The sequence below is a fragment of the Seriola aureovittata genome, chromosome 3, assembly GCF_021018895.1.
Source record: "Seriola aureovittata isolate HTS-2021-v1 ecotype China chromosome 3, ASM2101889v1, whole genome shotgun sequence".
Taxonomy (NCBI): Eukaryota; Metazoa; Chordata; class Actinopteri; order Carangiformes; family Carangidae; genus Seriola; species Seriola aureovittata.
Genome location: NC_079366.1, coordinates 12,583,298 through 12,597,812, shown reverse-complemented (window position 1 = coordinate 12,597,812; position 14,515 = coordinate 12,583,298). Strand labels below are relative to the sequence as shown.

The window sequence follows — 14,515 nt, the reverse complement described above, 5'->3', positions numbered from 1 at the left end:
AATATGGTATTGGCACCAAGTCTACAATCTGCCTGCATTTTCCCAAACGCCACGTCATTTATGACATATGAGTCTTTCAATGCAGAGAATGATGAGGGGGGAAAAAGGACATCGAATTCAAAAAGTTTCAATAAAAACACTTTAATAGAGAAACAAATAAAAAAGAAAATAAACCTTTGAAACACAGTCTAAATCCTTTATTATAACCACCACCAATTGAAATGAGTAAAGAGTAAAACAGATCTATTCATTATTTTGTACCCACGAGGGAGGAACCAATGGGACTAGGAGGCTGGGAGAACAGGTGTGCCATTGATTCACTGCAGCGAGGGAAGAACGGAGGAGAGCAAACAGATAACAGGAAGAGATGTGGCGTTTATAGAAGGCTGAACACAGTGCTCTCTACTGGCTGGGCAAAAGGTTGCTCCCTTTCCATGTGCCACACACACCCACACACACACACGCACGCACACACGCACGTATACACATGCGCACACACCCCCACGAGCACACACGAGCGCACACACACACGCGCACACACAAGTTGGTTTCGCTCTGTTTTCTTTAAAAGGTAACACAGAAAGTATCAACTTCAGGTGGTGATATATGGAGCAATATTGGGAGGTGACAACCTTTCAAAACCAACTTCATTTGAAGAGTCAGTACCCTTCATTTCCAGGTAAAGATCATGTCAAACTTTTTTTTTTTTTTTTTTTTTGAAATATAAAGGTGTTTGATAGGACAAAAAGGAAGCTTTAAAAACAAATCAGCAATAAAGAAAAATTGCAAAATAAAAATCCCTTTAAAATGTCTTTGGCTCAATCTCTTCTGCTTCAAAAATAAATAAAAGTGTAGCTGAAGAAGCGGTGAAATATTAGTATTGCACAACTTCAGAGATTAGCCAACGACTTATTTGTGGGAAACGGATTCCCCCAAACAAACATGTCCAAAAGCTTCGTAAATTCACCACACACCAGGGAGCAACCTCAGCTTTAGCCCTGCTAAGTAACTGCAGAAAAAAAAAGAACTTACATGACCATTACATATTTGATTGACATGTTAGTAAATTATTATAATAGTTTTGTTGATAATGTCACAAGTTATTGTACACATCAAATAATATACCAAAATTTGACTCTGTAGGTTGAACAAAAGCTTTTTTTTTTTTTTTTCTTCTTTTCTTTTTTTTTTCATCCACAAATCAATACAAACTGATAAAAACAGGGATAAAAACCAGCCAGGTCATCTCAACATGCATGAAAAGAAAAACAGTCTTCACATTAACCAAAAAAAAAAAAAAAAAAAAAATCCATGTTGATTGTTACACAGCCGTGGTGAGAAAACAGAACAGGACAAATCCAGCAACATATACTTAAAAATATGTATTGTACAGTGAAAGAAGTCATCTTTTAACAGCTGCAACATAAAGTCTCCTCTTTGTCAAATCAGTCAGACACCGTCTTAAAAAAAATTAAAAAGTTACAACAACATGTTGCACCTACCAGCTGGGTTGTTGTTGTCCATTTCTAGAATTATTATTTTTTGTGAATTTGCATAATTAAAAAGGGCATACCTCTTCTTTGAACAGCTTCTACAAAATTGAGGCGCTCCCAAAGTTCTTGTTTGTAAATACCTAGAAAATGCATATTTACAAGTATGTGTTGTTCTCTGCTAAGTCAAAAAATCTGGACCTTTGAAATTACAATGTCACAACTTAAAAATAAGCCATAGCTTGTGTGAAGCTCTCCGCTGACTGTTCAAAACACATCTTAGTAGTTAGCTGTGGGGTATTAGCTTTCTGGGGAAGTGACATTTGAAGAGATTTAATGGTGACTAACTGCCATGTGAAAGCCGTGACACAGCGGGATGAATTCATTACAATTAGACCAATTTGCAGATAGGGCAGTGATGTTTTAACAGTTAATGGATTACATATAACAGCAACAAACACTGGATGACACTTTCCAGTATTGCTTTTATCATAAAGGAAAAACATTGGCAGCTATACTGTGTCAGCATCTTTTTATATTTCACCTGCATGGGACTCAAATCATCAGGGCTTCAGGATGTCAGCAGTGAAATTCATGTGCACCTAGCTGTGTGGCTTCCTTTTGTGTGTCAACAGATAACAAGCAGCTGTCTGACTGGAATTCAAACATGAATGTTCCTGTGTTAGGTTCATCGTGCGTTTTGGGACGTTAGAGAAAAACATATGTGGCTGGAGCAGATGAAAGGCATGGTCAGCGCTTTTTTGTCGCTGTCATTGTATCAATCAGATCATCCTAAAAAAAAGTTGGAGTTTAATTCTTCGAATGACTAGGATTAACTTCCACGACATTACCATTTCATTCTTATTATGCACAGCCTAAAAACAAGACACGCTATGAGTCAGACCTTTTTGAACAGCTTATTGTTTTTTTTGGTTAAATCTCAAGCAGAGTGTTTAATGCCCTGTAATTGGAAAATACGATTAAGAAGTAGGAGATGCTTTTCAATTTGAATGTTATAGGAAATTATCTGTGTATTTTGTGGAACTGGGAGCAAATATGAACTCAGGAAAGACAAGATTGGTTATTATTTACTATAAGGTTCATATTAATCAGGTATTAAAAGATTGTCATACAGAGAAAATTGGAACGGATCTACACTAGTAGTAAGTGGGGAAATGTGTAGCAATCAACTGTCAAAGTAATTCACAGTATGCTGTTTGCACTAGTGTCTAAGAGCTACACCATTTCCAATAATAATAATAATAATAAAAAGGCCAGAAACATTTCACACCCACAATATTCTTTATATACATTTTCCAATTTCAGGGTAAATATTCTACAGTTAATATACTTAAGATTTAACCAAAAAAGACTAATCTTTGTTGTGTTCAAAAATGTTTGACTGGCAGTGTTGATCATACCCTCAGTTTCAACTTACCTATCGTGACATGCCACTCTGACCTCACCACTCTCTCTTCACTTTCACAAACCCTCAGAGTACTGGAAATTTCAAAAAAAAAAAAAAAAAAAGAAAAGAAATCAATGTCCATTAGCAACAAAACAAACAAACAAACAAACAAAAAAAACAACAACCACATTTTGTATCCCCAGCAGTTATTGAAACAATTTCCCTGGTGAAGGTTCTGTTGAAACGGGTTGAGAAGTAACTCTGCCACAATGTAATGACTGTCTCAAAGAAGAAATAAAATGAAACAAACAAACAAAAAAAGGAAGAAATAAAATGAAATAAAATGACTAAGCACCTGCCACAAGCGAAGCAGTTTGGGATAATCTTATCACAGAAAGCAATGTCTGGTGTTCTCTGATCCATAAAGCAAACCAAAGGAGGAATGACATGGTTGTTGCTATTTTGACATTTTCACACTGTATCTATTGTTCCTGATGAGGCAATGGTGAAAAGTAAAATATGCTATCAATATTTGTATTGTTATTTTTCAGTAAATAATCACATTAACTACTAAATCACTGAAGATGATTCCCAGGTAAAGATGTCTAAGAATTAAGGATCAGAAGCCAACGAATGGAAAAGAATTCATAATGCAAATGCTAGCATGATACAGGAATTTAAGGACATGTCTGTGGCATACAATTCAGTCTTTTATTTTCTTTATATGTACAGATTAGAGGAAAATTATCTACTTCTATACATTGTTCCATGTAGTTTCTGTGTCAGTTGACCACTTAGCTTTTGTCCATTACCACAACTACAGTAGTCTGAAAATCAAGACGTAACGTCCACTCAAAACTGAGGAATACAAAATGATAAACATACTTATTTAGTAACCAACAAAACCAACTTCAGTAAGGAAAAATAAACAGGAAGCTAAGTGGTCAACCAAGTCTCGCCTTTTTTATTAATTTTTTATAACTTTTTTTTAGCATTACGTACATATACAAGTGTAGATAATATAAGTATATATTCATATATACATAATGAGTATGTATATATACCAGTAATGCATTCATTATATATACTTATTTTCTTCACAGATATGTGAAACAGGAGAAAAGATGACTTACAAATAAAAAGTTAAAATGAAACAAAATGCATAAAACAAACCTACTGATAGAAACAATTTATAAATGCACTTTGCACTATTTTTTTTGTTTTTAGAAACAGTTTTGCTTTTTTTTGTTTAGTTTTTTTTTTTTTTTTTTTTTTTAATTTTTTTTTTTTTTTTTTAATCTTATCACTTATTAATTATGTGGGAGAGGTGACACTCATTTAAAGTAGGAATAGTACCCATTGCTACCATTTGAACTTCCTATTCTCAGCTCTTGAAGGAGGGAGAGAGGGTCGCTGTTCTTTTTGACCTGTTCAGGGCGAACAGCTCGGGGCTTGGGTGGAGCACGGAGGGCGCTCGCATACGACATGGTGGGTGGTTTGTTTAAATTTGGCGCCCCCTGGTTGGGCTCTGTGGGAGCCTGTGGTGGTGGCGGCGGCGGTGGCGGCTGCGGCTGCTGCTGCTGCTGCTGCTGCTGCTGCTGCTGCTGCTGCTGCTGTTGTTGTTGTTGTTGTTGTTGTTGTTGTTGTTGTTGTTGGTGTTGTTGCTGCTGCTGCTGCTGCTGCTTGTTATTGGGCATGAGAGGAGGAAACTGTCCAAGGTGCTGAAGGGAGTTGAGGGAGTGTGGGTGCGTCTGCTGCGCTGCTGTGGCCTCAGCCTTCACCTGCTCCTCTGTCTGACGAAGGGCTTTGGAAGCTGCACCAAAATGACAAGAGAGGTAAATGAGACTGGGATCGAACATTAAGTTTACAGAATACACATCTATGACTTTAAACTAACCAAACATAACAAGATTATAATTACTAACAGCAACAATTTGGTGATGCCTACCCAGAATTTCCCGGTGCTGAGCAAGTGTGCCGGCTCCGTTACAAGGAATGTTCTGGAACGGACCGGGACCCCCACCATTACTGGGCCAAGGGTCATGTGAGGGATAAACGTAGTGGGCGTGAGGATGTTGATGATGCTGTATGTGTGGATGGGGGTGGTCCTGGGGGTCTGACGTACAGGGCTGGGACTGCTGGGATAGGGCATTGTGGGTGTTGGCTGGAGACGGTTCATCTGGGTAGCTGGAGGAGATGCGGCGCTGATAGAGAGGCCGACCTGGACCCCTGGGTTCATACTGTACAGACAGCGAAGATGGATGATGAAGAGAGAAGGTAAGAACGAGACATTTAGTCAGACAGGACGGTAGGCAATATGAGCCTAAAAATAAAAGTGACACCTTAAGAAACTGTGGGGCATAAAATAATGAGCACAAAGGCATCACCAGCATCAAGATTGAAACTTAAATGAAGGGAAAAATACTTCTTTACAAGTGTTTATCAATAACTGTTTTATACTTATACAAAATGCGTCATGGCTGTGTACAAAGCATCTTTTGTGCTCATTGTGACGGCCCCTGCCCAGCCTGTCGGGGTGTGTGTGTGTGTGTGGGTGTGTGTGTTTGTGGGTGTGTGTGTGTGGGTGTGTGTGTATGTGTGGGTGAGAGTGTGTGTGTGTGTGTGTGGTGTGTGTGTGTGTGTGTGTGTGTGTGTGTGTGTGTGTGTGTGTGTGTGTGGGTGTTGCTTTCTTAGGCATCAGAGGAGCCTGACTGAGAGGCCAAGCCAGATCTGGAGAAAAGGACCCAGCCTTCAGCATGGCTTTCTCTCTGTCTCGGCTCTGCCTGCAACCCCTTTCTGCTTTGTTTGGCCTTTTTGTTTGTTTGTTTCTGCACCTCTCACTACATTGTTAACACACATCCACATTTTCACAGCTGGTGTTACTCACCGACACACCTCACAATCCAAAATATTTTGTTTATTTTCTTTGCTATAAATAGTTTAAATTTGCTGGCATCTGCGTGTCCGTCTCATTTTGTAAGTATTACAGACTTAATATTATACAACCCGTCCCTCTAGTGCAGGTAGTTTCTTATTTATCAGATCATACTTGATACTAATAGAAAAAAAACTGAACTGAAACCGAGCCTAGTAAACAACTGTTCACATCTTCAGAGGTTCTTTTTAGTAAGCAAAGAAATACATGTAATCCATCTTCTCCTTGTAATACAGCATTTGATCTGCATATCATAATATTCATTCTCCATCTCTTCTCAAATTTGGGTGAATTAAGCCCCTAATTATCCACATTTGCCTGTTAGCATAGATCATTAGGAGACTTTGAAATCTCTGCTTCATGCAAGATTGAGATGAATACTAGAAAAAAGCCTGACTAGACTAAACACATTATAAAATGTAACATCTGTGAGTATCCCCCAGTATGGAGGCGAATTAAACACAACATTAATTTCTAATTTCTCACTTTTCCAGGTAGGAAGTGAGACAGAGTAATAACACAAGTTCTTTTCATAATGCATTTTAATACTAATGAACATAAAGTGCTGTGAATAAACTCACTTTTGCAAGGAATTCTACGTGTGATTTTGAGTCTTCGTTGAACATGTTGTCAATATATGTGAAAATACAGGGGTTTGTTCCTTCAGGTACACAAACAATGTGAAAAAGTGTTTGATTAATAAAAATAAATAAGGGAAAATACAGTAACTACAGCATCTTCTGTACTTTTAGCACAGAGATATTTTAGTTGATGCTGCAAATTGATTTATTGAATAACAGATAGTGAGCCAAGTAAATAAATAATCCATACCTCATCTACATTGTGAAGGGCTGTGGCTGCTGATGTTCTGGGGGACAGTGGGTGGTAAGACTCCTGGTCTGGACCTTGACTTTGTTGGTGTTGGTGGTGGTGGTGGTGGTGGTGCTGCTGCTGCTGCTGCTGCTGCTGCTGCTGCTGCTGGTGCTGATGGTGAAGTTGCATCAGGTGGACTTGCTCCTGTCTGCTGGGGTGAGCCATGATGGGCAGTCCGTAAGGAAGGCCGTGGCCCTGGTTCCCTAACAGGTGGTTCTGCTGTGGTGGGCTCACCGATGCAGCTCCACCATGGGACCACTGGGCCTCTTGCAGAAGGTATTTGACCTGGGAGGGAGGGGGGCTGGCAGAGTGAGTTGGTGGCTGATGTGGGTAGCTACCAGTGTTGTATAGGGGGTTCCCCGGGTGCTGCTGCTGCAGAGCTGGGTTGTTGAGAAGGTTGTCGTTAAGAAGGTTGCGACCGGCGTCATGGGAGTAAGGTCCTGATGGGAAAGGGCCAGCATGATTCGAGGTGGTGGCTAAAGAGGATGAGGGGTCACCTGAGGCACGGGACTGGGACTGACGGTACTGGAGGAGACGAGACTGAGGTGGGGGCTGCATCTCAGCTGCTTCCCTGGGTTCAGGCTGTTCCTGTGGGGGAATCTCTCTCAACAGGCCCGGGTACCTGGGATTAAAAATGTATCTCTTTACACTTGAACTTGGTTTCATGTTTTGTAGCAACAGCTAGGAAAAGAATTTAGACACCATCTTAATGTTCTATAATAAAATTGAAATCTCGCTTTGGCGCCAAGTTACCAGACCATTACAAATTACTAATAACACAAAGTGGTGTTGAGTCTAACCTGGTGTAAGGTGGTCCAGTGGAGGCAGAAGAAACAGCTTCATCCTCCATATTGGCACTGAGGCCCCAACTAGCTGCCCGGAGCAGTTGATGTGGGATGCGAGCCATGCCGGGCTGAGCAAGGTGGGCAAGCTGTTGAGGCAAAGGGAAGGCGACATTGCCTGGGAGGAAAGGGCCCGCTGCCTCTCCCCACTGGCCCAGCCTGGCTGCCTGCTGCTGCTGCTGGCTCAGGGCCTCTAGAGCCAAGGGACCCTGGAGGTCTGAAAGGGCAACAATGTGATTAGTTTTAAGGCACATTTAAGCTAAACGTTAGATACATATCTGTTCATTTCATTTATATTTGTGCACGTTTTTTGAAAGCTTACAGATAAGGACAGAACGGAGCAGTACCACCGGAAATCGTGGGGACAGTGTAGTCAATAGTTCAAGCGAGACACGACCACAGGACACAACAAAGAAATTTTAAAAATGTCGTAACTTTACGAGGAGAGGTATGCGATGTAGACAACCACTGTCTACAACTGCCTCCGCTATTGCCTTTTCTTGAGAAGTAGATTATAATGACCTCCTCCACCGTCGTCATGTTTGCTGTTGTCAGAAACTTCTTGACTCTGGACCCTCTAGAGAATGTATTGCTTAAAATCCATTCCAACATAAATGGCGTATGAGTCACTGGTGTTGTCCTCCTGATTCTGTGGGCTACTGTACAGTGGAGGTGGGAATCTCTTTAACCAGGTTCTCTATGAATCAATATGTAGTGATAAAATAGGAAAGGTACCAAAAAACTAAAATAATAAAAAAAAATTTATATGCGAGAGAGAAAACCGGTTGGAAGGCACTGAGCACCTCCAGTGATTATAGATGGAATCAGGGTGAGAATTGAAAGGAAACTGCATACAAAGCAGGCTGTTCTCTGGGCAGAGTCTCATCTAAAGTGCAATCAAGTGGTGGCAGTTGCAATGCTGAGGAGGGAGATTCCTTTGCTGCACCTGAACTGATAACAGCGAGAGAGCTACAGAGGATCCATCAGAAAACCAGGAGTTGAGGGTCATTCAGACAGGCTGTTTGCTTGAGTGATAGAAACTCTCCTGGACAGATCAAACCACACTGCATCATATTCTCCACACAGTCAATCAGATTTCCTGCTGAGCTTGTCAAACCTTCTCATCTGGAGAGAGAGCTTTCCTTTTTAGTTCAGTGTTGGCCATTTGACACACAGAACTGGAGATGCAAAAAGCATAAGTAATATTTTGGTTTGCACATGCAAAGATGTACAGAGGGTTTACATGCATCTTTGCTGATGAGTCAGCCTTAACATGGACACTGACTCGACATGCCCAAATCCTCTTGCAATTCAATTTAATATCAAAAAGATTCATCATTAACGCAATTCATCTTTCAGCTAACCAGCCTTTATTTGTAAATTTCTATATTAGGAAGTGCACCATTCCCATTCTGAGAGGATTAAAACCAAAACAAAGAACAATGAAAAAGGCACGCTTTCAATGAAAAAATGAAATGAAAATAATCTACAGCTGGTAAAGCAACCAGCATGAGATCTTTCGCAACTCCCGTCTTCTCAACACACATGCTGGAACGGTTTACTGCATACTATGTATTGAAAGTAAATTAGTCAATGACAAATTTGACAATTAATCATTTAAGTAATTTACCAAATAAAATATCTACATTCAGCATTCTAGAGCTAAGGGTGTTTTAACAGTTTCCCTGTGCCTAAGGGAGGGATAAGTTTTAGTGTTACACTCACCAAGACCGTCTCCCAGGTTTCCATCCTGTCCGTCCTCCCCAAAGCTATTGACCCTGTTATGCTGTGACAGGCCTGGGTGGTGGCCTCCTGGGTGGCCCATTGGAGTCCTAATGGAGCTACTCATCTCCTCCAGCCCACCAGATTCTGGCCCATCCAAAGTGGGAGACTGGACAGCCCTGTGAGGTGGTATGGGGCCACTGAAGAAGGAAGCATTGTGGCTACCACCAGTGTAGGCAGGACTGAGCTGTTGCTGCTGCTGTTGACTCTGTTGGGCCATCCCTGGGTGCTGAGGCTGGCCGACCCGGTAAGGAAGCCTGGAGACTGGGTACTGTGGGGGGAAGGGTCTTCCACTGGCAGGATGTGGAGGAAAAGCTGGGTTGGGTGGTGCCAGGTGGTAGTTGAGGGGTCTCTGGGCAGCTGATGGGTCTTTTCGATGGAGCAGCGCATTGGGAAATCCAACTAGCCCGTCTGTCTGTGAGTCAAGACTTCGACCTTGCCCTGTGTCCAAATCTCCCTGGAACAAAAAATGAAGACCAATCCAAACATGTCCATTAGCATAGACATTGTAGTTGCCCAATTAAGTCATCATCACCCAGTCACAAAGCTCTTACCATACATGTTTCAGCTTTGGTAATGTTGGTTTACATAAAAGAGATAAGTTGCTTCAATGTCACGACTTGCCTGTTTTTCCTTCATGTCGGTGGTTTTCCTCTCTGGTGTCTGAAGACGGCTCTGTTCTGACTTTGGACATCCTTCTAATTTACCTAAGAAGAAGTCAAAACCAAAATTAACTTTAAATCTATACATCTATGGCATACAATTACAGTGATGTGCTTTGGGTGGTTGCTTGATGTAGTAATTAAAATCAAGGCACACCATTTCTGATGGGGTCTGCCTGTAGCTCCTTGTCAGGGCTAGGCTGGCCCATGCCGAGAGGAGAGGGGTGGCCCACCCCACTGTAAGGGATGGGGGAGCCTCGATTCTGGGCCTGCAATAGATTGAAGTTGTAGGCCATGGCTGCAGGGTGGCTCATGATGCGAGGGTCCACAGCAAAGCGATTCTGGTAACCTGGCCAAGGCAACTAGGGAAAATAAAAAAACAAATGTGCAGATCTTTGACAGTGGACAGGGGGGTAATGACATACTGTGATTTATGGATATCACATTCCTAAGAATGGTGATTATAAACAATGTATGAAAACCAAATACCTATGTTTTAGTGCTTTCATTATAATCATGATCACATGCACAAACATCAAGGATGTATGAATGGTAATGCTTATCCATGCTTTCATTTTGTCCTATTTGTACTAGAAACCATGTCGAATCATCCACTTATTCATTCCTCATTCAACCATTTATTTCTCCGTACAATATTACACAAGTAACACACACAGAGAAATGATCTACAATATAACAGAGGACTAATCTACAGAGAGCCTCAGTGCAATTGGGTCATATGACTCAAGAAAATCCTGTACTGAAAAAGTATTTTTCCTTTGATACACTAATAGTAACAAAAAGAAGAAGAGCTATGTAAGTATTCTGTTTGTTCTATGAGAGAAAATCTATGAGATTATTTTGCACACCAACACTTTTTTTTTTTTATATAAAAGACACTTTACTGGCAAATAAAGGATTTTGTTTCCACATATGATCCAACCAACCAATAAATCTGAAGCAAATAAAGTAATTGCTTGATTTCATATCAATTAACCTGAGCTGGCAACTTTGCATGAGAAAAAAAAATAAAAAATACTCACACTGTGAAATAAATAGATTTTTGTCAAAATATGCACTATTTTTCACATATTCTCTGAGGTTCTTTTCTACAACAATAGTTTGAAAGAATCCTTTGTAGAAGGTCAAATATATGACTTGCATATGTTACAGCATTTGTTACAGCTTGGCTCACACTGGCTCAGAATACAGGCTTGTATATTTATCTGTCAATTTGTTACCAGAGGCAGGAAACTTACCGGCAGGGGCATGGACATGACCATGTTTCCACCATACACGGCGGGAACGTAGAGGATACTGGCGCCTGTATGAGGATCTATCCTCTGCACAGGACTGGGTGATTTTCCCATGCCAGCTGCTGTGCCACCCAAGGGTGGTGTGAATGCCCGAATAGGGTTTCCCATCAGCACGGCTGGGTTGGGTTGGACTGCAATGAGAGAAGGGGGCAAGGTAACACAAGTAAATGCAAACGGTTCTTAACCCTAATGAGCTGTCACAGTGATGCAAGCAGCACACAAGGTGTGTCTAGTTATTAATAGGCTGGAAAATGTTAGATTATACACTGAGATTCTGAAGGAGAGGACGGCAAAAAATAAATCGCTGATGGCTAACCTGTATTAATCTTAACATGGAGGGTAGAGGAAGTTATTTGCACAGATTTAATTAGATATCCTTTTCAGCTTCAGCTAATGAAGCTTGCTGGTAATTTGCAGTTGTAAGCGTCTGAAACAAACTGATTGTACTCCCCTAGTGAACATCGTATTACAAACTCCTTGCTGTGTTGTTCAAGGCTGCATTGCTCTGATGATTTCAGTAGCCTCAGGCCTTCATGCATCCATCTGGGCTACTGCATTAGACTGGTTCATATCAAGCTGTCAACACGTGTGCTTGTATGTGTGTGGTAAGACAAGTAAAAAGAAAAAAAAATGGAAACTCTAGTATTATTGCTTTGTGGTAAAACCTGATCATAATATAAAAATGCAGTGAAAAGAACAGAAGTGCAGTGAGGACCTTTGTTCGTGGTTGTATGTATAAACATGGTCAGTGTTACATCTTAGTCTATTTCATTGCATACTGTTGTCCATTTTCTGTCGTCTTAAGGTTTGTTGAAGCTTGCAACACAGAGTGATGAGAGTACTACTTTATATTGGAAGGGACGTTGTGTTTCCCCTTTAAGCTACAACTCTGTCTGCACATCTGGAAAAGAGGCAGCTTGTTTAGAAAGTTTGTTACTAAATTATCCAGATAATAAGGAATAAACCTAAAAGGTTCCATGAAATTTATTTTGATTGTAATTAGTGTGGTTGTACTTCTGTATATGCCACAGAGTGCAGGATGAGTTACTGACAAAAATTTTTTATATTTAGATAATCAACAGGGGTAAACATGGGCAGTTTGCTAAACTCACCATATCCGTCAGGTGGCAGGTGCTCTGTGTGGTTTGCATGTTTCCCCTGTAACACAAAAGAATCGTTAGAAAGTCACAAAGGAAGACAACAAGTCCATGGAGAGGAGAAAAGAGAATGTCAGCAAGGGTTGGAGTGTGGCCAAAACACATCCCTGGCAACTGTAAAGAAATACAGCAACTGGGTATACAGCAAGTGCAGTATGGTCCTGATTGTCCCACATCTGTCACAACAGCTATAGGAGCAACATCTCATCAGTGATGCAGGAATTAAGCTGGCCAGCAGAGCACAGCGATGTGAATCTGTAATATTAATGTGTGATGCAGACACCTTTTGCTCTTATAGAATCAACTATAGAAAAGCATTGTTGCACAGGAGCCATTTGTATCTGCAATAGTCAAGATCTAAAATGAGCCTCGAAAAAGTAAGAGCACCCTTTGGAATTACCTGCATTTATGTATATATTTATCTTAAAATAAAGTTATAATTATGAACAATCTATTTTAACGAATAATACACAATTAATTGTCTTGTTCTTGTCCAAACTGAATACACCAACCATACACAGTAATTTGGAAAAAATATGTGCATTTTAATTCTAGATATATAGACAGGTTAATAATTGATAACTGAGGGCGGTTTGAGGTGAGCCACCACGTATTCACTCAGACCTTTTTCACAGTGACCATTTCACTTGTAAACCACTGACGTAATTAATGACATTATTAACAGCACTTGAATGGAAGAGCCATCAGTAAAGGATTTCATCAGTAAATCAAACAATTCAAGAGACCAAAACTATCAGTCAATCACTGCAGGCCCAGAATCCATCAATTTATAGTTGCTGTATTATCAATCATTACAGGCAAACATAACACAACAATCTACCTTGAGCTGGCAGTCTGTCCCACTTCACTGTGGTGCCAACAGATAGTCCTTGACAAGGTGTATGCTTCCTTCGAGGAGGCCGAAATTAATGACATCCTCCCATGAGATCATTACAAAATAATCCAGTAGACTACGGAGAACACTACCATAAATACACCTTGAAAAATGATCACAGCACCTCAATAAAAGCTGAACATAACTGGACTGAGTGGCAATACTGTAATGTGTTACCGTTATTTGGGAAACCAGCAACTATACAGTATGGATGGACAGAACATATTTGAAAGTGAAGGCTATAGTCATTTCTTTGAGTAAAATGAGATTAATTCTAAAAATTAGACAATTAGAGATGAGGCTGTGAAAGCAGATTGCAGATAGCCTTAGAGAGACTATGTTGGAGCCACTTAGTGACAGAGCACAAGTACCAAGATGCGTTCAGTAAACAAAGTAAAATCTGCAATGGTCTGCTTTCCTGCAAGCCTCACACACATCATAGCCTGTTTATTGTTCCTTAAAATATGGTCATACGTGTGCAGCGGCATGCCCTCCTGTTTCAGCTGAGGCGCATCCAAACAACGTAATAAACAACAGAGATATTAAATATTTAGGTTCCACGCGTAAAATGGTTTCATTTACCATTGTACCTTTGGTATTGCCATTATATGACAACAAAATATAAAACTGCTACATGTTACAGTCAGTTTCTGTAGAGTGCAATGATCTTATAATAAATACTTCAAATGTGCAATATTGTTACATCTAGTGTAACATTTCCTTTTTAAAACTGACTGAGGTCTGATATTGTAGCAGAAGCAGTGTCGCTTGGCTGCTATTTTGGGGTGTAATAATAACTTAGAAATGCCTAACACACCCGACTGAAAGTTGTGCCTGTAGTCTAGAAAGGTGGTTATTTGATCTAGGAAAACAGTAAGTCAAATTTCCTCTGAATTTACACGATTCAAGTCACTTGAATAGTGGACCCAAAGGATGTTGCTGAACGTGTGTTTCATTTCCCAAATAGCAGGGAACTGGTAAGAATGAAAGGGACTGCTTACTGGATCTTAAAAACACTAGTATAGTATAGTCACCTGTCAAACACTGTTATTGGTTGCTTGTAATGACCCTAACCATTTTTCCATCTAATGAAAGGCAAATAAAAAGAAAGGGGAGAAAATGGCACCAGTTTAATGCACTTGAGAGTAGCAGTAT

At 40.4% G+C, this 14,515-nt stretch overlaps 1 protein-coding gene across 1 annotated transcript in view; it reads right to left on the bottom strand.

Annotated features, from left to right (window-relative positions):
• Positions 1-120: 120 nt before the first annotated feature.
• Positions 121-14,515, bottom strand: part of helz (helicase with zinc finger) — a 59,321-nt gene continuing 44,926 nt past the window's right edge. Inside the window, exons 25-33 of the mRNA XM_056373104.1 lie at positions 12,421-12,466; positions 11,252-11,439; positions 10,150-10,354; positions 9,955-10,037; positions 9,274-9,787; positions 7,507-7,765; positions 6,665-7,328; positions 4,847-5,138; positions 121-4,711 (exon numbers count right to left, since the gene is read on the bottom strand). Of these exons, the coding sequence (XP_056229079.1) occupies positions 4,233-4,711; positions 4,847-5,138; positions 6,665-7,328; positions 7,507-7,765; positions 9,274-9,787; positions 9,955-10,037; positions 10,150-10,354; positions 11,252-11,439; positions 12,421-12,466 (2,730 nt within the window). The 3' untranslated portion in view covers positions 121-4,232. The remainder of the gene's footprint in view (positions 4,712-4,846; positions 5,139-6,664; positions 7,329-7,506; positions 7,766-9,273; positions 9,788-9,954; positions 10,038-10,149; positions 10,355-11,251; positions 11,440-12,420; positions 12,467-14,515) is intronic.